General features: G+C 41.9%; 1 protein-coding gene across 6 annotated transcripts in view; it reads left to right on the forward strand.

Moving 5' to 3' along the window:
• Window positions 1–22,801, forward strand: part of MLLT3 (MLLT3 super elongation complex subunit) — a 101,241-nt gene extending 78,440 nt beyond the window's left edge. For 4 of the 6 annotated variants that reach the window (XM_033172984.1, XM_033172982.1, XM_033172981.1 and 1 more), the window contains 6 exons: window positions 6,263–6,341; window positions 10,840–10,972; window positions 13,388–13,484; window positions 14,036–14,107; window positions 16,091–16,162; window positions 22,034–22,801. In XM_033172984.1, coding sequence (XP_033028875.1) covers window positions 6,263–6,341; window positions 10,840–10,972; window positions 13,388–13,484; window positions 14,036–14,107; window positions 16,091–16,162; window positions 22,034–22,165 — 585 coding nt within the window. In that variant the 3' untranslated portion in view covers window positions 22,166–22,801. The remainder of the gene's footprint in view (window positions 1–6,262; window positions 6,342–10,839; window positions 10,973–13,387; window positions 13,485–14,035; window positions 14,108–16,090; window positions 16,163–22,033) is intronic. The other 2 variants (XM_033172980.1, XM_033172979.1) reach the window with 1 other exon arrangement.
• The last annotated feature ends 4,230 nt before the right edge of the window (window positions 22,802–27,031 follow it).

Raw genomic sequence — 27,031 nt, forward strand, 5'->3', positions numbered from 1 at the left:
GTGACAACACACTCCATTATATGGGTGCAAACTTTTGAGCTGAAGTGTTGACAACTGATACCCTAATGCTGTAGAAGAAAATTCTTCACATAGCTGAGGATAATGGATAGCTACTAGAATAGCTGAGATTTTGAACCCAGTTTTGGAATGAAATTATTTTAATGCATTGAATTGGCATTTAGAAAAACAAAATAGTAAAAACTATTGTTGTTTTTTTGTCTCCTAACTTAAGTTAGTACTGTACTTGTAATAATGGGCTAGCGTTCGGGCACTCACAAATTATTAACTTATCTACCGCAAAACCCCAATTGTCCTTTAGCAACATGGTCAAAAAGAGGAGCATTGTTTGTGTATATTTTAGTTTGCAGCTTTTTACATTGTATAAACTTTCTGTGAATGGTTGACAGTGCACTTGTGTTAATTATCGTAGCTGAAGAGAACACCCGTTGTATTGGTGTGTCCCCTGATAAACATTGGGATATCAAGATCATATTTAATCACCATGTGAAAGGGTAGGTGATATGTTAGTGTAGGAAGCCTACTAGAGTAAATAAGCAAACACGTGGTGTGTGTGTGTGTGTGTGTAAAAATGTATTTTAGACAACTTCCTTTGCAAAATTTGCTTTGGCAGTGAACCTCAGCAGCAGAAAACTGCTGCAAGAAAAACACCAGAATTTCAGCCAAAGAAAACATTTTCTGCACTTGGTAGCCTTGCCTGATTTATTAATACCTTTTTGATCTACTTGGATTTTGAAAGACATATATTCATTAGGGATTGCATGCATAAGCAGCTAGTGTTTGTCTAGTTCCATTTAAAGAATCCTACAGTGTATCATTTGAAAGTCCATGGCACATTCCCATACATCAAATAGCTTAATTTGACAAACACGGTTCAAGGACCTTTGAATTCAAAACCAACGATGGCCAATGATTCATTAAGAAGTAGGCTGCATACCACCAAGCTTCCCAGATGTCCGGTGAAGCTGGCTGTCATTTGTTTAACCATTTCAAAGTTGCATAAGTGTTGGGTAACTCCATGCATAAGAGAGGGACAGTAGTTTGCTTTGTTTCCATTCCAGGGCACGATGCACTCATTAAATCCTGCCTGCTATGTAACAGTTAAAAGATGGGAAGACCTGCCTATGAAAAGGGTTGCAAGGTAGAGTAGTTATTTAGTGGAATTATTCACGCTAAAGGGCTTTGCATATCCTGTCCTCGTCATTTAAGTTTTCGGCCTATGGTTCATGCCAGTGTTTTATTTCTGCATTGTTCACAATTTCCGACTCAACTGAAGAAAAAGGAGGTCATGAAGCCAAAGGAAACAAGAAACATAAAGCAGAAAGCTTAAGAGAAAAGTGGAGAATCAGAGAGAGAAAGAAAGATGAGGAGAATCTAGTTAAGGGCAGGGGAGGGTCTGGACTGTTGACCACTCCACTATTGACCACCACGTTGATACAATCCCTCCTTGTGGTTATGTTTCTGTACACATATCTGCCCCATGTTGTACATCTCACTGGGCATTTTGATTATTTCACGCTTTTCCATCTGTCTGCGAGTGCCTGCCCACCACCTCCTCTGAATTCTCCTCCTTCCCTTCCTCCACAGTGGGGGATTGTTGCAAAATACAAGAGAGGAGGTAATGGATCAATAATAGGCTACAGCAAGTGCAGCCAGTCCCATTTAGTTCTTCTTTTTGAAATGCTTGCGCCCTCCCATCAGAAGTCAAGGGAATAGACAACTACCTGACATTTAGAAAATACCTGAAGGCAGCCCTGTTTAGGGAAGTTTTTAAACTGTGATATTTTAAATGTATTTTAATGTTTGGTGGAAGCCGCCCAGAGTGGCTGGGGAGACCCAGCCAGATGGGCGGGGTACAAATAACAAATTATTATTATTATTATTATTATTATTATTATTATTATTATTATTATTATTATTATTATCTATTCACCAATAGATAATTATTATTATTATTATTATTATTATTATTATTATTATTATTATTATTATTACGGGGGGGGGGAGGAGAATATCACCCCCTCCCTAAAATGCTGTCTCTGGAACAGCAGTCCAATGCAGAGTGAATCCAGTCTGCATGGAAAAGGCCCATGCAATCTTTTCCCAGTGTTTTTGGAGTCAGGCTGGGCTTGCATACGTAGGAGTCTCTCTGTGTAGGCCAGCTTTCCTCAACTTGGGGCTTTCCAGATGTTTTAGATTACAACTTGTGCCAGCCAGCTGATTGCTCCAAAACATCTGGAGAGCTCCAGGTTGGAGAAGGCTGGAGAGTAGACCCTATTCCTATATGTTGGTGCAAGGAGTACTCTGGGACAGGGAAAGAACTACACCACGACCAAAAAGGGCATGAATCCCACAGTGTGCAGAATGTATAATTTTTGTGCTCCTCCGATTCCCAGCTGTGAGAACTACAGATGTCATTCATCTGAGAGGAACAGATGTTCACTCCCTCCCCGCCCCCCAGCACCCTCAGAAAAAAAGAGAGATGTTCCATTAACTTACTCACAATCTTTTTGATTGTGAGGCAAGGCTTTAAAAGGCTGTAAATCTGCCTCCTTGTTACGGAGGGCAACAATAGATTGATTTACGGCAGAAGAGCAACTGTTGGGCTTATGCAAGCTGAATGCATGAATGTGCAAGTTAGCGCCGAATTTTACAGAGGCCAGATATTATTGGTGCTGTGTCTTGTCAAGGATTTTAGTATCTTTTTAATTGGGCAGGGGATTTTTAGCTATGGATATCCTGAATCTGTCTTTGTGAGCTAGGACAAAAGCTGAACCGTTCTGCAAAGCTTACGATGGGGCAGGCTTTCATTCCAGCGGAGAGCAACGTGGTCATTGCAGGGCAGTTCTTAGCAGGCCAGAAATGACCAGAACTTGCTGAACCACTAACTGGCGACAAAGATATCTCCCAAACACATTGCTTGGGTCCTTTCTAGCTTTCACTGTGTGCAAAATTGGAGCCTTAGAATAGAGCCAGAGATAACATTGCTATCAGTGGATAAGACTTTCAGTAACTGCTAGGCATGAGTGACAGAGGCTATGCTCTCTGCCTTCGCAGCTGGAGGCCATATGCTGCTGAAACCAGTTGCTCGAAACCGCAGGAGGGGAGAGGGGTCTTGTGCTCAGCATCCTGCTTGCAGGTTTTCCACCAGCATCTGGTTGGCCACTGTGAGAACGAAATTCTGGACCAGTTGACCCACTATCCTGATCCAGCAGGCTCTTACATTCTTGAGTTCTCAACATGTTTTAGATTTGTGAGACTCATTTGAAAGTATCTTCGTTGCATTGACTATTCCCATGCAAAAAACGCACATTTGCTTGCTACGCTCACTGTGTAGCAAGCAAATGGACTGCTGGCCTCTGGTGAGCAGTCAATGTGTTCCCCCAACCTTGGAGCTGCATCGGAGATCAGGGATCATCTGGACAGTGATGTGGCGATCCCTGTCACTTCTCTGACATCAAGGTTGGGTGGAAGTCTGGGAATGGGTTGATCGCTTTCTATAAGCACGCTATTACGGTTGCCAAGAAATCACCGCATGGCAATTTTATGCTTTCTTTCAAAAAGTCTACTTCTTTAGCCAATGTGGCTCAGTTGGTAGAGCATGAGACTCTTAATCTCAGGGTCTCAGGTTCAAGCCCCACATTGGGCAAAAGATTCCTGCATTCCAGGGGGTTGGACTGGATGACCCTTTCAACTCTACGATTCTGTGATCCATTCACTTGTCCATAAACATTCATATAGAGCTTCTACTCTTTTTTTATTAAAGATTTTCTTGGTTTACAGAAGCGTGTGTAATGTCTCTCGTATTTTTCCATTTTTACAGATCAGTTTTGGTTGTTGAGACATTAGGGAGAGAAGGGGGAAGGAGGTGGGTGGGATGGGGGAGGGTGGGGTGGGGAGTTGATGTTTCTATTTTCCTTAATATATGTAGGATTTGGTGTCAGCGTCGTTCGTGTTGGTTCTTTGTTGCTTGCTTGTGTTTCTTTGGTGGTGAGAGGTCGGGATTGGCGTAGGGTGTGTTCATTTGTGGTTGGCTGTGGTGTTCTTTGGTTTCCTGTGTGAGTGGGGTGGGTGGGTGTTTTGGATCAGGTTAGCCATATTGATTTGTATGCTGTCAGTAGATTTTTGTCATTGTCTTGTTGGGCTGTGTGTGTGATGAAGGGGGACCATACGGGGGTGAAGGTGTCTTCTTCTGTGTGTCCCCGTGCTAGATTTAGGTTGCTGGTTAATTTTTCTAGTAGGGCTGTTTCCCATACTACTTGGTACCATTGGTCCATGCTTGCTCCTGACAGGTCTTTCCAGTGTCTGGTTATGATGTTTCTGGCTGCTGAGAGTAGATGGATTATTAAGTCTGGCAACTTACCTAAATTTTATGGATATGGATACTGGCTGAGCCATTGCTCAATTCCCCAGCATGCACAGCTACCATCTGCATAGCAAATCTGGACTCACCCCATGATGAAGAGGGTTGTGAGCTGTGTGTTCAGGCTGGGTGATACCTGGTTTCCAACATCACAATATATCCCTAGCTAAACATTGTGATATACCGTTATATCATGATATCAGATGGAGCTATGTAGAGGTGAACAGTAGGGCCAGATGATATCTGGTTTTCAACATCACGATATATCACCAGCTAAACATTGCAATATACTGATACATCACAATGGCTGAAATAAGGATGGAGCTACATAGAAGCATTGGCTGGCTTCACGATTTTTCCGACATTGTGATTTTTGCACAGCACACACACACACACACACACACACACACACATCATGATTTGCGATATATTGTCAAGTCAGAAATTACAAAACTGATATCACGAAATGGACTTCAAACTGATTTTGGATGATAGATCAATATATTGCCCGTTCCTACTGAGTGTGCATTTTGTCTGCCTTCCTCAGTCATTCAAGAGCTGAAGATGCATTGAAAACAGGGCAGGGTAGCTTTGCTGGTCTATGAAATGTTGCTGTAGAAAAGGGAGCCCCAGGTCTTGTCATCTCCATTTTTGGCTGTCTGTACCCTCTTGCTGGCAGAGGTGGATGTGCTTTGTCGATCCGGCTTTTTGAATGACTCTTAATATTCTTCACCCAAATAACTTCACCGGAGTCACTAGCAAGCAAGATGCCCCTTCAATGAAGAGGGAGGGAGGGAGGGAAATTATGTTGTTTCTCTGAAAACAGGTCTTTGGCAACTGAAGGATATTGAATCTGAATAGATTATGGAATACAGTGGTAGCTTGGTACTCTAATGTCTTCCACTCCTGAACAAATCGGCTCCCGAATGTCGCAAACCCAGAAGTAAGTGTTCCGGTTTGCGAACGTTTTTCGGAAGCCGAATGTCTGACAGGGCTTCTGCGGCACTTTGGTTTTGGAAGTTGAGCGGACTCCCAGAATTGATTAAGTTCGAGAACCAAGGTACCACTGTAGTTTGGAATAATTATATGCCCACAGTATAGAATAACTGCGATTGTTTGCACCCAGAAATAAGGTAGAGGCTCTACCTTTAAACAGGTCAGACTGTTCGTCTGGTCTGGTCCCTGTCATCTTCTTCCTGGCAGCAACTGTCCAGGGTAACAGGCAGAGGTTGTTTGCCAGACCTCTGAGGCCTTCCTGGCTGTGCTAAAAGCTAAAGAAGAGGTGTTCCTTGTTCTCTTCCCGTCCTCTAGCTGCTCCCTCCAAAAGAGCCTGAACAGCTGGCAGAAGCCTGAACAAGTCTCCTAATGCTGTTAGGTCATCTTCGTTTTGAATAAATCTAAGTTTATTACAGAGCTGATTGGAAGCTGTGGGGATTAAGTGTTTATTATTCACATTGCCATAAAAACGTGTGCTGTGCTTGTTTTAGCCATTGCTGCCGTTTCCCTTTTGACACACCTACAGTTTCGAAGCCCGCCCTGCTGCCTGAGAAATGCATGCATTTCTTATTCTTACGAGCTTTGTCGCCATTTACTCTTGTGAGTTCCTAATCTGCGCATAGCTCTTCCGTCTTGAACAGTGTGCCCATTGTTTTCAGAACCGTTTAACACTTTGCATTTCTCAACACATTGGCATAGGAAGAAAAGCTTTGCCCGCAGGGGAGGCCACACGGCTGCAGATCTCATTTGAGACTCTTTCTGCAAAGTAAATTGTTAATTATTTAAGGGGTTTTGGGGGGGGGGGCACAAATGAATGTACCAATCTTTTGTGTTCATGTTTTGCTTGTGTGCTTTCTCCTCCCCTCCCGCAATTCTTCCCTGAAGTCTGAGCAACCCAGTCCTGCCAGTTCAAGCTCCAGCTCCAGCTCGAGTTTCACGCCGTCTCAGAACAGCCGACAACAAGGTACCGATAAAGAGAGCGCACTTGACCATGGCATGAAAGCCAGGCAGTGGAGCATATGGCATTTCAAGGCTGCATTCCTTTACCTTTTATTGTGAGTGGTATCCGGTGGAGCGCTTTGGCTAGCACAGTGACTTTGGACTGCGCAACAGAACTTCCTCTCCCCACATGACCCCCAAATCTGTTCCACGGGTTCCCTTCAGCCTTCTGGGTCTGATTGGAGGGTGCGCAGGAAGGGGAGGGGAAGGGGACTGGTCCACTGCACGAATGGAAATCCTCTCACGAGCTGCTCTGCTTTGTTGGGTACCACCCTATATGTTCACCCTCTCAGGTGAGCTCAGGGCAGTGCATATCGTTCTATCTGCACCCCTACTTTTTCCTTGCAACAACCCCGCGAAGTATGTAGACATGGCCAATATATTGATAAATGGTCTGAAACCGGGATGGTGTTCAGATCGCGATAGCTGTTTCAGACCATTTAAGTTGGCAGTACGTTGCGCCAGCTCAAATTGCTTGCAGACGGCAAAGGTGCAGGCAGAGCCTGAGAAGGTTCCAGAAGAGCAAATTCTCAGACTCTGCCTGCCTGTGTCGTTGAGGAAGCCCCCTACCCTCCAGCACGCATGAGCCAGAATGGTATCGGGGCTTGCTCAGCTGGGAGGTGAGAGGCTTCCTGCCCCCCAGCCAAGCAGTTTAAGGAAGTCCCCACCCCAGTTGGAGTGGTTGTGGGGCTTGCTCAGTAGGGCTAGGCAATGTATCTCCGCTGCTTCTTCCTCCCTTAAGGTTGGGGAGGAAGAAGCAGCCCATATACATTCCTGACGTGGTGATATATCAGCATATTGTGGCATTTAGCTGCTGATATATCACAGTTTTGAAAACCAGATATTGCCCAGCCCTAGAGGTTGGTTAGTCTGAGAGATATAGACTGGATAACTCCATGTCCTTCATGGCTAAGCAGCAATTTGAATTTTGACCTCCCCAATTGCTTGGTTGACATGCTAGCCGCTACACAACACTGACCCACAAGTTAGTGAGATTTTTCTCTTCATGTTTATTGTTTGTTTTCGTTTTTCAGTAAAAAAACTGCCTTTTTTTAAACTGTGAAGGAGTTTGGTTCCATTCAGCTATTTCCTTTTCTCCAGAAGTTAGGCAGTTGTGTTTCCTAAACATTCATTTAGTTGGCTGTCTAGCCCGCTCATTCCTTGGGCGTGCTTGTAACAATGAATTCGAAATACTTAACTGCATAAACAAGATGCTTATTGAAATCCTAAAATGAAATATCATAATTAAGATGCATTTTGCATATTGCACTCCCATTTGCAAGTGTCTCCCTATCACATGAGCTTGGGGCTTCGCTAAGCTGATTTCCCATGATCTAGGCTATTTTTTGGAACATCCTTGAAATAACTGCATCAGGAAAAAAATTGATCTTTTGGCCCACATGTTGCATTGCTCACATAAATTGATCCAAGTTTCATGACTTAAAATTGCAGCCTAATGGCATGTGTGAACTAAATAACAGGATAGAATGGAATAACAGGAGGAATGTCCTATGTTCCAAAGCAAAGTAGTGAAACAGTGACTATTTTAAGACATCCTCATAAGGAATGGTTTATCACATAATTGAGACACATATGGTCCTCTCAGTGTTACTGGAGGACATTTCCCATCATACTGATTGTTGGCCATGATGGATAGAGCTGATGGAGTTGTAGTCTGAAAACATTTAGAGGGCCACTGTTCCCATCCTTGATTTATGGGGAACGAACCAAGGTAACATTTTTTTCTCCTGCCTCTTCCTCTGCCACACTCAAAGAAAATAAGAAACTCTGATTCCTGCTAACCATAGTTTAGCAATGTTTCCAAACCCTAAACTGTAGTTAATCTTAACTATGTTAACCATGGTTTGATGAAACAACGGTTCAGATTAACTACAGTTTTTCAAGTTTGAATGGTGCACTTGATCAAAAACAGAAACGACCGCTTCTGCCTAATTGGAGATGGAGAGGGGGAAGCTAACAAGTCTGAGGGTTGCCTAGGCTCATTCGGTCACAATAAACCATGGTTTCTCATGTCATTTGCACATAGCCAATAGTTTTCTTTGGGGGAAACAGAAGCTCTTCTACAAATAACACCCAAAAAAGTTGTTGCTCTCTTCCTTTTGCAACCTTAAGATTACCAGTAAAGCATAAACCAATAAGACTTCTTTCAGCCACCAAAATTTAATTTTAAAAGACTTCAACAGAGAGATTTCTTAGACTTTATTGACTTTGGCTTTGGAGTTAATCGCTGTTCAGTTCTAAGAAGGTCAGAATTTATATCTGCCAGGAGACCCCTGCCCTAAGCAGTGTACATGTAAATAGCTGAGAGAGTTCCCATTGAGCTGTTTTTATTATAAATGGCACAATGTGTATTTTATTAACAAGCTGCTTTAAATGCAGGAAATATTAAAAGTGATATTCAATCCCTTTCCAAGAAACATTTAGCTCATTTTGTGGATTTGTAAGTTTCCTCAAATGTATATTTTTGTTTGCGATGGTTGTAAGAAGCCTATTCATACTACTTCCTTTGCTAGCAGGTCCCTGTTTAAAAGGGAGTATATCAAGATCTGTACATCTGTGCAGCGATACATTACAGTGTCACAAACAATTTCATCAGCATTGCCCCCATAAGTTTTGTAGACTGATATGGTGGTGCAGTTGCCTGGAATCCAGGTGCTAGTTAAATTAAATTACCTTTAAAAACCGGGTTGTTGTTTTTTTATTAAAAAAAAAAACCATGTTTATTTTTAAAAAGCAAAAATCATGTTTCAAAACCATGACTATGATGGGTGTCCATTGAGACAACTGGGAGGGAAACGGGCTGGGTTTTTGTTTGTCTGTTTATTTAGTATTAATATTAGACCAATATTGTAGCTGGAAACAAGATTCCCAGTGTCTTTTGCTTAGCTTACATCAGGAATGAAAGAACCCAACAAATACTATCCTTTTGGGTTAGAAACCTTTAAAACTGAATCTTGTCAATACAGAATGTTCTATTTTCAAACTTCAATATTAGTCGTTGAAAATACAGTCATACCTTGGAAGCTGAATGCCCTGGCTCCCAAACAAATTGGCTCCCGAATGATCGAAACCCGGAAGTGAGTGTTCCAGTTCTCCTGGGAACCAACCTGGTCTCCTTTGGGAGGAAGGGTGAAATATAAATTTAATAAAGAGCTACTGGAAAGTTTCTGTGGAGTATCTGGAAAATAATTCTAAGCAAGTGGAAATGCTACAGGATTAATGTAAATTCAGCAGTATACAGTTGTACCTTGGATCCCAAACGCCTTGGTACTCGGACGTTTTGGCTCCCGAACACCGCAAACCCAGAAGTGAGTGTTCCAGTTTGCGAATGTTCCTTGGAACCCGAACGTCCGATGGGGCTTCCGTGGCTTCTGATTGGCTGCAGGAGCTTCCTATAGCCAATCAGTAGCCACACTTTGGTTTCCGAACGTTTTGGAAGTCAAACAGACTTCCGGAACGGATTCCACTTGACTTCCAAGGTATGACTGTAATTATGTTTGAGGCAATACGAAAAGGAGGGGAAATTGATTGATTGGAATAGAAGATGCGGTAAAAATGGGAAACTTGAAGAAGGGAAGGGATGTTTATTTCTGGAAATTGTGTAATTGAAAATTCTAATAATAATTATGAAAAAGAGCTACTGTTTTTCTGATATGCTAAAGTCCACATTCTTTTGTGTAATAATAATAGTAGTAGTAGTAATAATAATAATAATTAATAATAATAATAATAATAATTCAAGTTTTTTTGAGAACCTAGCTCTAAAACTTTTCTTGCTCATGAAGCAGGCTTAGAATTTCTGTTCATTTCCATGAAAAGGATAGGCCTCTGTTTCTGGGGCATAGAACACTTTATACATATGAAGGCTAGCAAAGAGCTTGCTTGACCTGACATTGACCTTCGAATAAAGAAGACAGCTAAATCTAAGTAGATCAAAAACAGACAGACAAAGAATGCCTTGGCCAGAACAAGTTGCAATCACAATGATTTATTAGACTATGACTTTCAATACACAGATTAACCTAACAAAATGTACTATTACTAGTAGTGTCTCTTAGATCTTGTCAGGTATAGGATGCCCAAATAATAACCTTTTGGGTTTGGTTTTGTTTTGTTTTAATCTCGGTTCTGTTGTTCAGGAAGCCAACTTGCTTTACTTAACATTCCAAGACTAATTCTGCAAACACTTAAACATAAATCTCATTGTTGGCAGAAATAATCCTGTTTTAAGTCAACTGGTCTTTGAATAAATTTGCTTTTGTCTAAGCGCTTGCTGCATAAGCCCCCCTGTGCATTACGTCTTTCCTTTAATGTCCAAGTCTTCATTGCCCTCATCTTAAAAACTGTGTTAGGACTTGTTTTGTTGAAAAGCTGAACAATAGGCAGAGTTGAATGTGAACTCCCGCGGCTGATTTGTGTTCCCTTTTGTTTTTGTCCGCCAGGTCCTTTGAGGTCTATAATGAAAGATCTGCATTCTGATGATAATGAAGATGAATCTGACGAAGCAGACGAGAATGACAATGACTCTGAGATGGAGAGACCTGTAAATACTCACGGAGGAAGCAGGGGCCGCAGGTGAGGGTTGCAATAAACTAAATACATTCTAGACTATATGAATGCGCCAGGCTTGTGTCAAAGGCAGGAAACTCTGCTTTTGAATGCAGAGAGAGGACTGACTGAAACCAAGTCCATGTGGGGAAAGGAAACACAAAATGCAGAGGAATTACCTAAGAAATTGGTGTTATGAAGGGGAACAGTACAGGAGGCAGAACCTGCCCATAGAAAAGAAGCAGAACACCTTTTTTTCAATGTAAGAATTATGGGGTGTGTGTTTATATTTTGAGTACTTCTTTTCAAACATACGAAGTTGTAGGGAGGTTGGTTTTTAAGACAGGGCAGGGCGTGGCTTTTGATTAAAAGCTGTAGCATTGCATAGAACAGAGGCTCCCAAACTTATTTGGCCTACCAATGCCATTTAAGGAAAAAAAATACTCAGCACCCACCCCCCTGAAATCTACTTTCTTTAAGCAAAGGGGTGGGGCTGCCTGCTATTGGCCAAATAGGCAGGCAAGTTGCAATCCACTTCCTGGATCTGAGTGAACCCAAGCCCCGGAAATCCCCTCGCCACAAGCATGACCGCCGGATCCAGGGGAGACGTCGCCGTCCCGCAACGGCATCCGACCTGGCAATAAGCGTCATTACACAACAGATGAAACCAGTGCTATTTTTCTGGAAAAAGAGGTGCCAGAACTCACCCTGAACGCCTCCCTTGTTCTCTAATAATGGCAATGGCACCCACGCCACCTGAGAGAAACCCAGTAGTGGATTCCGGCGAGTTCCAGCTGAAAAAAAGCCCTGGATGAAACATGTATGAATGTTTTTCCAAAAATTTCTTCTCTCATGTTATATGTGAAGGCTTGTTAATGGGGATGCTGAAGTGAATGTATATTGAATTTTACAGATGTGTTTCAGGATGCTGTCAGGCTCCCAGCAGCATTCACCTGACACGCAAGCGTTCAAAACATCTAGCTCCTTTTCACACAAAATGCTCAGTCATATAGGCATGGTATTAATCCTTAGCCTTGAGTAAAATGATTATTCATGATCTTGCTTCTGAAATGGTGCTGTACTTTTGTGTCCTCCAATCACAATACGTGGAAGAGACGTGGGTGCTGTGTTGAAATGGACACGGCGTTCTCCTGCCATGCCATTTGGTGTGAACACAGCACTGCCTGTCTTCTTCAGTGTCAGTGTGTGTCTACACAAATGACAACATCTAAAGTGCAAAGAAAATAGTCATGGCTTGTGACCTTCCTCCTACCCTGTATATTGGTTTCATTTTGAGATACCCATTTTGAGATAGATGAGGGCATTTGAGAGGGGTAATAAGGTGCCCTATAATCAGTGCTGAGCTGTATTATAGGGTGGAGAAAAAGGAGCTACTCTGAGGACTTTTTTGTGTATGTGAAGTATAATTATGCTTAATAAAATAAAGAATTTTAAGTGGAGGGAAAGTTGAAGAAGCGCCTGTCTTCTGTTTTGAGATATGCTACTCTCTTAATGAGTACATCGTGTGTGTCGTCGTCTTGTTAGTCAGGCCTCAACTCTCAACATATGTATGTGTGTGTGTGTGTAGTTTATTGGACCATAGCATTACAACTTCCAACATTAGCTTGAAAGCAAGAACGCCTGCCTACTGAGCTTGGTTGAGAATTCGAGAAATCAAATGGATGCGCTGGTGGGTTAGCACAAACCCATATAGATTTTGATGAAAATACATTTAAATAGGAATACCTGGGGCGAAGAAGTAACAGAGGAACCAGGAAGCAGGACTTGCCTGGGGGGGAAAGGGTGTTCGTTTCTGACCTGTGAAAATTCAGGCTTGGAATATCAAGAACTTGCAAGTAATTACAACTTTTATACAAGGTGACATTTAGAATTTCAAGCAAGTTGGACAATTCTGAGTGGCTCTTATTTTTTAGATTTGCTATTCGAGTGCTATTCCAAAATAGGTGGGGAACCCTCTTTTCCAGAAGTGTGTTTTATGTTCTTCTTCTTCTTCTTCTTCTTCTTCTTCTTCTTCTGTACTGATGGCCACATTGCATCACACATTGATATGTCACCTTGACTACCAGAAGCCGTTTTAGCTATATATAATTAAGATATCATTTCAAGAAAACTACAGGTGAATATTGCAGTTTTGCAGACTTTTTATTCAGAATGTGTTCACAAACATAAAAGAGTTGGGTTCGCCTTTGGGATCATCAGGTTATTGAAAGTTGGAAAGCATCGATCTTACTTGGGTTTCTCTTATTTGGGCTTTTTCTTCCTAATCTGTTAACATTGCTAACATATTTTTCAACTCCTCCCACAAACTTGCTTTTTGAAATCCGATTGTTAGGGCTATTATGTCAGTTATGAGCCATGGAAAATTTCCTTTATGTTGCACATCTTAATAAATTTGTTATTCCTTTCCCTTTCCCTTCTCAGGGTTAGTCTGAGCGATGGAAGCGACAGCGACAGCAGTTCAGCATCTTCACCCCTCCGCCACGAACCCCCACCTTTATTAAAAACCAACAATAACCAGGTACTGTTTTGCAGCATGACTGCTGCAGCCACAATCACTTCCATTTTCCCAGTGGGTAGCTTTTCTCTTGTCCTTCTGCCTTGGGAACCATTTGGACAGTGTAAAACAGAGTGTCCTGTGTGACAAAAAACATAGAGAAACTATTGCTTCTGTCTTATACATCATGGGTGCTTAAGCAGAGATTCCTGCATTGTAGGGGTTGGACTAGATGGCCCTTGGGTCCCTTCCCACTCTACGATACTGTGGCACACGCTTGGTAATATCATTGAAACATATACGAGATGGCATGCAGCCGCTTTTTTTTCTCTAAGGACGACTGTTAATTTGGTGAAGAGTTAAATGCTAGCACTGCGGTCATACAAACAATCTTCAGGTATTTGCTGTGATGCAATTATTATACAAATTGTTAATAATAAAACTGCTCATCAAGTTCTGTGTCCGGCTACCATGATTTCTGACCAAGCTATATAAACATAAAAGTATCACCAATTGCGATAATCCCTGGGATGTACATGTGGTCAGGAGCTTAAATATTTACTCTTATTTTCTAGATTCTAGAAGTGAAGAGTCCTATAAAGCAGAGTAAATCTGATAAACAGATTAAGAATGGTGATTGCGATAAGGTAAATCAAAAGAAACAATATTTGAATCATGCTTCATAATATTTCTTAAATCTGTAAAAACTATTGGATCTTTCAGTATATAAAAAACATTGATTGGCATATGCCTTAATGAAATGTTTTTTAGTTACTCAATATTTTAGTATCCCTATATTGCAGTTTATTCTACATTTTAATTACATGACCCTATTATGTATATATTGTTCTCTTAAATGAATTGAAGTCAAATAGTTCAATTTCAGGCCCAGTTCAAGGTACTGGTAATCTTATAAACCCTAAAAGGCTTAGAATCCATATATATGAAGGGAGCATCCTTTTCCACACCATGGTGCCTGTGTTTTGAGATCTTCTGTTGAAGGTCTTCTCCAAGTGCCCAACGCACCAGAAGTATGCTATGTCACAACAAAAGAAAGGGGGCGTTTGGCCATAGCACTGTGGTTCTGGAATGTGCTTCCTAAGAGGTACACCTTACAATTTGTTCACAACAGGTTAAGATGAGTTTTAATTTGCCCATATCTTGCTGAGTGCTTTTAGCAGTTACCGTATTTTTTGCTCCATAGGGTGCACTGGACCATAGGGCACACCTCATTTTTAGAGGAGGAAATATTTTTCTGGTTTTCCTCCTCTAAAAGCCCTGTTTTTTTGAGGATCAGCTAAAAGTTTTGCAGCTTTTTTTGCAAAGGGAAAAGCCCTGTTTTTTTGAGGATCAGCTAAAAGTTTTGCAGCTTTTTTGCAAAGGGGAAAAAAGCAAAGCTCCTTTTGCAAAGGGGGAAAAGCAAAGAGGAAAAGCCCCATTTTATGGGGTTCAACTCACATTTCTGCAGCTTCTAAAGGCATTCAGCTCTAGGGACCACCATTCACTCCATAAGATGCACAGATATTTCCCCTTACTTTTTAGGAGCGAAAAATACGGTAGCTACATTATTGTTAGTATCATGGCTTCATTGTATATCACTGTGTTTTATGACATACAGTGGTACCTTGGTTTAAAAACAGCTTAGTTTATGAACAACTTGGATTAAGAACGCTGCAAACCCGGATGTAGATGTTTTGGTTTGTGAACTTTGCCTTGGAATAAGAACATGTTCCGCTTCCTGTTGAGTGTAAATTGAGTCCTCCGCTGCTATGTATGGGAAAGCACGCCTTGGTTTAAAAACGGTTTGGTTTAAGAACGGACTTCCGGAACGGATTAAGTTCGTAAACCAAGGTACCACTGTACTTACTTCATCGCAACTTGCGCACATTAAACTTGTGTCGTCACAGTTTTACTCTCTAGGCCAGGGGTCCCCAAACTAAGGCCCGGGGCCGAATGCGGTCCAGTTGCCTTCTAAATCCGGCCCACGGACGGTCCGGGAATCAGCGTGTTTTTACATGAGTAGAATGTGTCCTTTTATATAAAATGCATTTCTGGGTTATTTGTGGGGGCTGCCTGGTGTTTTTACAGGAGTAGAATGTGTGCTTTTATTTAAAATATGTGGGTTATTTGTGGGGCATAGGAATTTGTTCATATTTTTTTTCAAAATATAGTCTGGCCCCCCACAAGGCCCCCCTGCTGAAAAAGTTTGCTGACCCCTGGTCTAGGCAGGAAGCCAGCTGAAAACACGCAAATCTAATGCATGTGAGGTGGAGAGCTTAAATGTTCTCTGCCTCACTCGCCAGGCTCTGGGAGGCTCCTGCCAGATCTCACAAGAGCTTCCAGGGCTTGCGAAAGGACCTCACAGAGGCTGGTAAGCAAGTAGGTGAGCTTAAAAATTCTCCACTTTATGGAGCTGGCTGGCAAAGCCCACTCAGTGCACCATCTTGGAAAAAGTAGGAATGATCACACAAGGGTGGTTCTGAGCTTGTTCTGACTATACACAAAGTTGTGAGACGACTGTATTTCCATTGGTTCGCTGTCCTTAAATATTTGTCTACACACCAGAATACAAATGTGTTTTTTTAAATAAAACGTTCCTTTTTGTTTATTTTTGAATGGTTTGTTTCCAGGCATATCTTGATGAACTAGTTGAGCTTCACAGAAGGTTAATGACACTAAGGGAAAGACATGTACTGCAACAGGTGAGAGGTCTACTTTCTGTGCTAGGCATAGTACTTGTCAAAGTCAAGAACACAGCTCTGATCTTCTAGTAGAATTTGATAATCCGTCCGCCTACATCTTAACAATTGTGACATGTGTGCTGAGTAAGTAGCATGTTGCAAGATTTTCTAATTACAAGCACTGTTTTCTCCTGGGGGGGACGACGACGACAGGCCTTCTCGGGGGATATTTCTTTAAGTGTTCCTGGCGATGGCAAACTTCAACAGATTTTTAAGGCATACCGAGCATTACAAATTTTAGTTTGTAACACAGAATTCAGTCTTCTGTATTTTTTTTTTAAAAAAATAAAAAATAAAAAATTCCTTCCAGTAGCCCCTTAGAGACCAACTAAGTTTGTTCTTGGTATGAGCTTTCGTGTGCATGCACACTTCTTCAGATATCTGAAGAAGTTATCTGGAAGGAATTTTTTATTTTGTTTTGACTACGGCAGACCAACACAGCTACCTACCTGTAACTGTATTTTTCAGCTATACTTGAGTTTGCATGTTGCAGCTTTGAATGTGTTAGCCATTCAGTATCAAAACTCAACTTTTCTACTGAGACTTGTGTGTTGCCACAGGAAGATTCAAGTGCAGGAGCTGTCAAGCCTTGAGTGATACCTAGCTAAGTCATATTCTGAGCAGACCTGTTGAAATCAATGGACTTTAAGTAGCTTAAGTCCATTGATTCCAGAGTGTGTACGCTGAATGTAATTCAGTTGGATATCGCCCCACATAATTTCAGGTGTTTTTTCAAAAAAATAAAAGAGTACTAGTAGTCAATTCAGTTGCATCAAATGTTTCTTTTTGTAATGAAATTTACTCTGTGCACACCATTTCAGATCTCCCCAAATTTGTCTTAATTATGGACCTTACTGGCCAAAAAGACAAAGCAAAAAAAATGACTGGTAATGAAACTGTTACGTTTATTTTGCTAGCAAGAATTTCTATCTATATATATACATTTGCAATTTGTAAATTAAGCTGATAGCATGTATTTTGTACTCTGAATAGGAAAAAGCAACCTTCTTTTTATGTTTTGTTCACAAAGAGTCAGTTGTTAAGAGATTATTTTGCAGTGAGGTCCCCCCCCCTTCCAATTTAGTACTATTCCACACATTATAGAGTAACACACCCAGGTACTCTCGCCAGGGAGCCACAACCAATCTGAGCTGCAACACATGAAGGTGCATGATCAGTTTGTTTTCAGACACTAGTTTATCACATTCACAGTTTACATTTCTTTTAGATGTAGATCTTATGTGTGTCTAAAAAAATATGTAATGTGTAAAGTGGCTCTTAGTCTGTTTAGGAACCTGAATTTCATACTGAACATATAAATTAATTGTTCAACAGTGCCTTTCGTTTGAAACTATTGCTGTCAGTGGATCAGTCCTAAGGGAAATAGAATCAAGGATCACTACTTATTCACCAAGATGTCACAGTAAAGCTATATTAACGGTCATGATACATAAAGTGTGGGTTTTGATCCCTAACTTTAGGTGACCTGAAAACCAGTAGATGATCCCAGAGGAATAGTTTGCTGTTGAATTTGTGTCTCAGCAGACTGGGATCCAATCCTGTCTGGGATCTTAGCTCACTGGGTGGCCCTAGGCACTCTCAGCCAAACATTTCATTAGCAGGTTGTAAAGATTAAAATAAGAGTTTGTTTGGGGGTTTTTGTAGCCGGTTTTAAAACCTTTACCATAACACAAGAAATGAACTGCAACGCATAACACTAAATAATAGCTTTTAAGGTAGTCTTTTTGGACATGGAGAATTCCAAATCCTTTCAAACCTTTCTTAAAGGTTAAAATGAAATCTTTGCCATTAGCTAAAGCCCAACCCTTCAAGTAGACATTCTTCCCCAAAGGCATTTCAATTGCTGCAGCATGATAGATGGCAATGAAATTGATGGAGAATGACTGTGTAAACAACTGTACATTAAAACGAAGTAGAGCACACTTCGTCAAGAACAAATAAAGCTTCCTTGGTTCTTGCATCCTGGGTCTACGTTTAAAGTATTTTAATGTTCTGTTTTGCAACTCTGGTAATCTGAAATCCTGACAGTTATAATCTTAAATCTTCCCCCCTCCAAGTGTTTTTCAATAGATTAAGAACATGAGTGCTGATATCAAAAGCATTAACCTGAATCGCCTTGGCAGGTGGTCAAGAATTCCCCTAAAGCTTTCTCGGCTATATCTTGATGTCTTCTGTGCCTCCATTAAAACTGAGGGGGTTCATCTCAATCAGATGGACCAGGTGGCTTTGACACTGTAGCTCCATTTCTCGGAGGCCCGGATGAAGAATCGGGTTCAAATGTTCATGTTGCTCTTAGCTGGGAGCTCAGAAAGTGTAGATAGCGATCAACAAATGAGATTTTATTTCTCGTTTCTTTTAAGAGCCCTGCATTGCTTTAAAATGCATCTGTTAACACTTCCTAACTGCTTTTGAATTCCTGAAATTTATTATCATGGGAGCTAATGGAAGGCCCCCTTTTTGGCACAGTATCACAGGGAAGCATATCAAATATAGTTCTGTTGGGGGTGGGGGGGAGGCTTCTGCAAGTTTTTCTGAAATTCTTCATGAACTGCTCGACTCGGGGCTAAGTGAAACATACATTAAGATTACATTTTTCACTCTTGGGAAGATAACACAGGCTATTTCCCTGTTAGCCGTTGAGTGTTGTGTCAAAAGTTGTCATACATGCCAGGGCTGTCAGAGTGAAGAGGTGGCTGTTTTCAACTGACTTGCAGCAATGTGTATATGGTTGACATTGTGTATTAGATTGTTTCCAGTCATCGCATCCCATGTGTGCCTCTAGATCAGCAAGAGATCAATGGGCTTACCCATTGAACAATTGCTGCCCATTGTATTTGGATCAGCTGCCGCGTTAGAGATGCCTCCCAGTGTGGTGTAGTGGTTAAGAGTGGTAGACTCGTAATCTGGGGAACCGGGTTCGCGTCTCCGCTCCTCCCCATGCAGCTGCTGGGTGACCTTGGGCTAGTCACACTTCTCTGAAGTCTCTCAGCCCCACTCACCTCACAGAGTGTTTGTTGTGGGGGAGGAAGCCGCTTTGAGACTCCTTCAGGTAGTGATAAAGCGGGATATCAAATCTTCTTCTTCTTCTTCTCCTGTTCCTCCCTTTTACCACAGCACCTGTGTCTTCTCTGCCCTCGTGCCCCAGGGTTGCCAACAGGATTTTCTGGGTGCTGTACATTATGTGGTGATTGGGCATTCCACCACCCCCAGAAGCAGGGGCTCAGATTTGGATATGCTTCGTGTTATATGCAGTTTGCTTCCTCTTTTATGGATTGGGTAGAGGGCTCAGAAGTAAATCAGTGGCTACACACAAGTCATCACAGATTTGGCTTTTTCCATAACCGTATTTTCATACCAGAAAAAGCTTAATCGGTTGAATTACTGACTGCCACCAAGCAGCAAGACAAAGAAAGGCTTCAAAATGAAAGAGGAAGCCCTTTTTGAGTGTGTCGTATATCTCCAGATTTTTCTATATGGTCAGTCACAGCTCTAGATTCCACTGCCTATAAAAACTGAAAGGCATTTCTCAAAGCAGTTGCTTAGAATAGTCCCTCCACATTTTGCTTCACAATTCTCCTTCCACAAGTTTTACTTTTTAGCTCGGATTCTGGCCTCCTAGTACAGACTCATCTTCCCTTCTTGGTGGGCCTAGCTATGCATGCATTTTTCCTGCCAATCACAGACACGACTGTTGGGTACCATTCTTCCTGTGCTTGCTTTGTTCCTTGCCAGAAGCAAATGAGCGCCTGAGAGGGGACATCTGAAAAACATTAGGTGCCTTCGCTGGTTACTGACCACTTAATACCCTTAATTATATTATCTAGTTAAATTTTGTTGATTTGGTGAGCTACAAAATGAAAGGAGGGACATGATTGCAAAGGGGTAGAGTGGAGAGTGCAGAAATATAAAATGGATTTTATGTCCCAATGGAGCTGGAGGGATTGATACTGAGGAACACCATTTTAATTCACAGTCTTGGAGTTTCCTTATGTTTCCACTAGTTTGCAATAGTCTAGGGCAGGTATCCCCAAACTCGGCCCTCCAGATGTTTAGGGATACAGCTCCCATCGTCCCTTGGTAACAGGACCAGTGGTCAGGGATGATGGGAATTGGGCCGAGTTTGGGGATGCCTGGCCTAGGGCAAATCCAAGTGAAGTTTGATTGCTTATAGCACCTGAAGGATGAACTATGACCAAAATATGCTTTTCCTTTGGTGATATTGATCCATTTCTCATGTCACTGGCTTCAGTGCTGCATCTTATAGGTAATATGCAGCCCGTGCAGTTACTTTATATTAGCTTAATTTTGAAATAAGAAGCTTCCTCTCTACTTAAAACAGGAAAACTCCATCTGCTGAAATAATTCAAAATGTGGCAGGGACACAAGGCAGAGTTTCAGCTCAACTTTTATAATGTAGCTCAACAGACCTGGCAATTTGATGCAGTAATGGGAGTTAATGTTGCAGTCCGAATGGATTTTCTTGGTCAACTGTAAATGAGCAACAGATTGAATGTTGGCATTTGAAATAAAGCAAAAATGCACTTTGGTTGGTTCAGCTCATAGGAGAGGGAGTCAAAGGCAAACCTAAAGGTGGTTGCAGATGTCTGTAGGAAGAAGAGGGATCCATTTCTTGCCATACAATGATGGCTGTAAAATGTAGACAGCTACGTTCCCTGCCCCCAAAACTAACTGGACTACTGTAAATGTATGCTGATTGTAAAGCAAGCATACATTAGCGGTTGCCTCAGCTCACTGGCAAGAGTGCATGTTTTGCAAAATTCAGGCCCTCCCAACTCCAATTAAAAAAGATTTCAGGTAATTAATAGGGCTGAAGGAAACCTCTGGATGAGATGCTGGAATACAGTCAGAGCAGACTGTTCTGTGCCAGAGTTACCAGTGGTTCTACAGAAGGGCACTTTCATGCATTCATATTGGCCATCTCCAGGAAAGCAGATAGGAAAACATCATTCTATAGTTTATTTATTTTGTAAAATGTATACACCGCTTGATTGTAAACGACCTAAAAGTGTTTTACAAAAGATAGGATCGCTTGTTTTAATCAGTTATTTTAAGGGTGCAATTTTTACTTGTACTGTTCTTCCCGCCGCTGCCACTGCTTAGATGACACATACAAAAATATTACGCATAGTTTAATGGCTTTTTAGTTTTTCCACGACAGTACAAGGAACACGCACAAACAGTAGACGTGAAAGAAACCTTACCAGCAAAGCCTGTCAATTCACAATGCCATTTTGCAAAATCAGAAGATAAACCAATAGGGATGTCAGCCAGAAAAGTTTCTAACGAAGAAGTTCATCCTGCAAGAGCTTGGCGCGCGCGGGGGGGGGGAGTTCCTTTGTCTTTCTAAAATGTTGTAACGCATGGTAGAGCCCAAAGATCTTGCAGGAGATTTAGGAGGTGTTTTTGCATGGCAAAACTCCCTTAACAAGAAGGCAAGAGTGGGGGACCTGGTACCTTCTGAACGTTGCTGAACTCTAGCTACCACCATCCCTGACCACTGGCCATCCTGTATGCCTCTAGTGGGACCTGGAATCCAATAACACAGGGTTTCCCAAACTTGGGTCTCCAGCTGTTTTCCGACTACAGTTCCCATCATCCCTGACCACTGGTCCTGCTACCTAGGGATGGTAGGAGTTGTCGTCCAAAAACAGCTAGAGACAAAAGTTTGGGAAACCCTGCAATAACATGTGGAAAGGGCACAGGTTCTCCACCCCTTTCTGCGAAAGGAGCAGAATTTTCCATTTAAACGTAACTTTTTATCTCTCTCTCTCTCTTTCTTTTTAATGACAGATTGTAAACCTCATAGAAGAAACGGGACATTTTCATATCACAAACACAACCTTTGACTTTGACCTTTGCTCACTGGACAAAACCACAGTTAGGAAGTTACAGAGTTACCTGGAAACGGCTGGAGCATCCTGAGCACACAGCAGCTGGCTGCATCGAAAACTGTGCTCTCTCTTTTTTAAAAAAAGAAATAAAACGTTCAGAGTGATGCAACCAAAATGGCAGCAAACAAACGAAACCAACCAACTCTCTTCAGCTTTATTTTTTTGTTTAAAGCCAGTCGTCATCTCTTGATAAAGGAGAAGAAATGTGACAAGCCTCAGAGGATTTGCTCTTCTCACCAAGGAAATGCTCTGGAAGAGTTAGCCTGGATAGCCTTGAAAAAAAAAAAACACTTAATGAATGTGTATGGTATCATGTATCTCTCTATGTGGTGCTCCAGGCCACAAGACGAATGCATGTTCAACACACTGCCTTATTACATAACTGATCTATTTATTATTGCATACGCATATTCTGAAGTCCTTGAGGGAAGGGCTCTACCAGATGTTACAAGTCCTTGTGTCCTGTGTATTCTCTCCTTTCATCCAGCGCCACCGCTGTCAAAAGCCTTCTGACCTTGCGCTTGTTTGGACGCCACTTTTTCCTGACCTTTGGGTATTCCCTTGACCAGTTTAAAAACCCCGTCGTCTTGTTTCCGTTTCTGCAGTCCCCCAAAACAAGATGCCAAGTTGGGGAGCGGGGATGGCAAAAAAAAGGTCTCTCCTTTTTTTACTGTTCAGTTTGCCGTAGCTGAATGCCCCCCCCCCCCCGCCCCTGGCTGTCCTCGCCCCGTGTTGACCTCGGACCACAGTGGGAAATGCGCCAAATAGAACCACGACTTGCTTTCTAGCCTTAGTCAATAAACCGGTAGGACGTTCATTAAAAGGAAAGAAGTGTTACTGTATACTATCCTAAATCCAGCATTTTTTCCACCAACATCTTTGTGTATGTTTTAATGTGTTATTAGATACCTATAAAAGTGGAAGCACTCTAGAAGTTTGCCATAAAAAAGAGAGAACTAGTCCCGTTTTCTATGGAAATGTTGTAGAAAATCCTTAATTTGGAGCTATTTATTACTTAGGAGTTCCAGCACTCAACTGCCCAGGTGTGCAGTTCATTCTTTTCGTTACTAAAAAATAGAGGCATAAATTTGGTTCTTTGTTCGTACAGTATCTTACAATCTGTTTACTTTAGATTTCAGTTTTGGCTCTTTTCCTACCCGACCAATTCAAACATTTTCATTTAGGCAGTTAGACAATGACAGGATGGGAAACTTTCAAAATTTCAGTACTTGTTAAGTAACATTCATTGATCGTAGGGCTGTCAACCCAATAAAAAAAATAGTTGATTAATCATGTTAATTTTAATTGATTAATCAATTACACCTGCAGAAGTTTGCATGTGAATAAACAATACTTCTGAATATAGAAGTCTTACTTTCCTTATTTTTAGAAGATTCATGCATACATCGCAATAGGCATCTTAGAAGATACATTTCCTTCTGTATTGAAAAGAAGAGGGGGGTGCCTTTTCTAAGACGGCACCTGTCATCCACAGTTTTTGTAAGTACTTGTATTAAATATATATTTTTCAAAAAAAATAATAATCTGCTGTGCAGTTAAGGGAAAACATTTTCAGTTGGCTAACAGAGCATCCTGTGGTTGGTTGGTTGGTTGGTTGGTGGGGAGAGGAGAAGAACTGCCGCTTCCTAATGCTTGCCAGACTTGCACCAGCCAGGGCAGAAGGTTGGCAGCAGCCCCCCTCCCACTAGTGGAGTAGGAAAGCTGGAAATGATGCCAATATATTTCACACCTGGCAACCAGTGCGCCTGCCCCTTGGGCTTCAGATAGTACATGGGTAGACGAAGCTAAAAAGCCTGGGACACATATTTTCACAGCCCTCTAGAGCAGGCTTCCTCAACCTTGGCCCTCCAGATGTTTTGAGACTTCAATTCCCATCATCCCTGACCACTGGTCCTGCTACCTAGGGATCATGGGAGTTGTAGGCCAAAAACATCTGGAGGGCCGAGTTTGATGAAGCCTGCTCTAGAGAGTGTGGTGGCTCATTTACTGCAATATGTTTGGCCTTTTGCAGTAAATTCGATTCTACTGCAATATGTTTAGCATATTGCACTAGACTCGGTTCTACCCAAACCTCCTGATGTATATTTTGCCCGAAGAGGCTTAGTTTGGTCAGAATCGAGTCTACACTTCCAGAGTTATCGCTAAGTACGTGACTTCTGGTGGACGAGTTACCGTGCTCTCTAGAGGGCCATGAAAATTGGTGTCCCGGGCTTTTTAGACTCGTGTACTCATGTACTTTCTGAAACCCAAAGGGCACATTGGTTGCCCGGTGTGATTTTTTTTCCAGCTCTGCTACTCCACTACACACACACATACACACAGCCCGGTTTCAATAGCAGGGGAAATGAGATGCCAGCTCCAGGGCTGATGTGCTTTTCCTCCCTCCTTGGGGTCATGTCAGAGGAACAGGTGAGCTTCGGATCTGGCAGATCCACAATTCCTCCCTTTTTACCCCCAATTGCTGCAATACGGAGGCCTCCAATGGCAAACCTTCTCCACCTTCAGACCTCCCACTCCGCTGGCAGAGAGCGGAGGTCCGCAACATTCAAAGGACCCTCTGTCGCCCTCTTCAGGAGCTTAGGATTGCTCCCTAAAAGGTTCAGAATTGGCTAAACATGCTGCCACCTTCAGTGCTATTTTTCTAGAAAAAGAGGTGCCGGAACCTCCCTCGTTCTCTTCGAATGCCAGTGGCACCCACCTGAGAGGTGCCAGAACTGAGTTCCGGCTGAAAAATATATATATCCCTGACCACCCTAATTTCCAGAAATACTTCTTTTCACTTAAAAACATTACTTTGATTGAACTAATCAGAAACCCTTTACAAAAAAAGGAGGCTGGGGAGGAGACGCTTACTGGAAGAAGCCATTCAAGTTAGGATTTTGGTTTTTACCCTCATATGAAAGATGTTGCTTAAGAAATACTTGGGTCCGAAGGATCTGTCAGCCTTAAAAAAAAGAAAAGAAAAAAGCCTGTGTTTGAGAAGCCACCGTATTCCCAGTGTCTGTCTGTCTGCCGGGTGCCCAGCTATTGCCACAGAGAGTCAAGCTGTAGAAGCATCTGTGAGTTTCATCGTTCCATGCGCAGGGTTTTGTGCGTTAGTGTAAAAACTAGGTTCCTCCTTAGGGGCATTTCTTCATAATCAAATGGGAATTCTTAACTCTGTTTCTTTAAGTCCAAAGAAATTGTTTCCTTTTTCCTTTTTGTATGTATGTATGTGTGTTTGTTTGGGTGGGTGTTCTTGTTTTTTAAATTAAAATGTTGTTTGACCATAATCTATGGAAAGTCTTTCTCAGGCTTCCAAAAGAACAAGTGTACTTTTTCTTCAGTAATGTTATGACTCTTATTGATGATTGGCATGAAACATACTTGAAGCGTTACGTTATTTTTTAAGTCCACATGTTAATTAATGTGCAATTGTTGGAGTGGGAGGTTTTTGAAATCTCTTGACATCAAGCATATGATGTGATGTTGGAGTGTGGAGGGGGTGTCTGAGTGGGGTATTTTTTACACTTTTGTTAACATTTTTATATGAAACATTTGAAAAGGCTATCTTTCACTTTTTTTAATAGTGCACATTTGACATGTTTCATTTCAGTTGAACACAAAAAGTGTGTGCTTTTTTTTGGTCCATTTTGACTTTTCTAACTAAATTTTGTGGCAAAAACTCTTTAAGAGGTTGTTGGAAGGAGCACAGACCCGCATAACATTTGAGTATATATTGGACAAATCACTTTTTATTTATTTTGTTTTTTGTTTTTTATAAAAACCTGGCAAAATAAGTCCTTGGAGCCACAAAAACAGTAGCTGGTGTACAGAATTTGTGGGGGTGGAGGGGTTAACTATGTAAAGGGAATATTACTGCAATTACAGTAGACTCTTTAACTCTGACTTGCATGTAGTTCATCAGTCACCCTTATAAAATGTTAGTTCTCTAGTTTGGTGAGAATGAGGATGGAATAAACACATTTCAGCTGCATTTGTGTGTTGAAAGTGAAGAGTGTTTTCCACAAAATTCTGGTAGAATAAAAGCTGGTAAGTGGTGTCCTTTTTGGAAAAAAAATTACTTAGTTATTTTGTATGCTGAAACAAAATAAATCCTTTTTCAATTAATTTCAAATAGTCACATTTATCTAACTGGAACCCAGTCTCTTGGCTATATGGAGAATTCATATTTTAAGAATGGTTAAAATGCTACAGCATAAACTTCTTAACTTTACAGCAGCTTTGTTCCCCTTTAAGTGCAGGAACACCAAACATTTAGCCTTGAGCAGTGCCAGATTTAGAGGGGGCACAAAATAATAGCAATATTGAGAAGATCCAGTGCTTTTCTCCCCTGGTGGTACTCGAACAGCACACAGTACTGTCACCTTGTTTTTCAAATCGGAGAGGGGCAAGAGATAGGGTGAACCGCCATCTCCTGGTTTTGCCCCCCCCCCCACCGACACTGTTGCTTTCTCCTACCAATGCTGCAAATGGTGACATGACACCTCCCCCCCACCGATTTCCCTCTCACCCCCCCCCAATCGGCAAGGTGGAGGCGACTCCAACTCAAACCACATCACGAGGGACTGAAAGGAGACGGCTGATCCATGCCATCGTCCCCCTCCCAGCCCCCTGGGAGCAACTCTGCCGGAACTGAGAAGCAGGGGTGGTAGTGGAAAGGATGGCCGGGGAGGGGGGAGAGAGAACAGAGCAAGCCAGGCACCCCCCGTAGTGTCTGAGGAGAAAACAGAGAAAGGGAAGGAGAAATTCAGCTCCATCCCCAGAGTGGCTGCTGTGCTTTGCCCACTTCTCCCACAGGTTCAGAATGACTGTAATCCCCACTTATTCCCTCTTGGGGTTCCCCCCCCCCTTGCTCTCTGCCCATCAATCGTGG

Source organism: Lacerta agilis, chromosome 16 (assembly GCF_009819535.1).
Source record: "Lacerta agilis isolate rLacAgi1 chromosome 16, rLacAgi1.pri, whole genome shotgun sequence".
Taxonomy (NCBI): Eukaryota; Metazoa; Chordata; class Lepidosauria; order Squamata; family Lacertidae; genus Lacerta; species Lacerta agilis.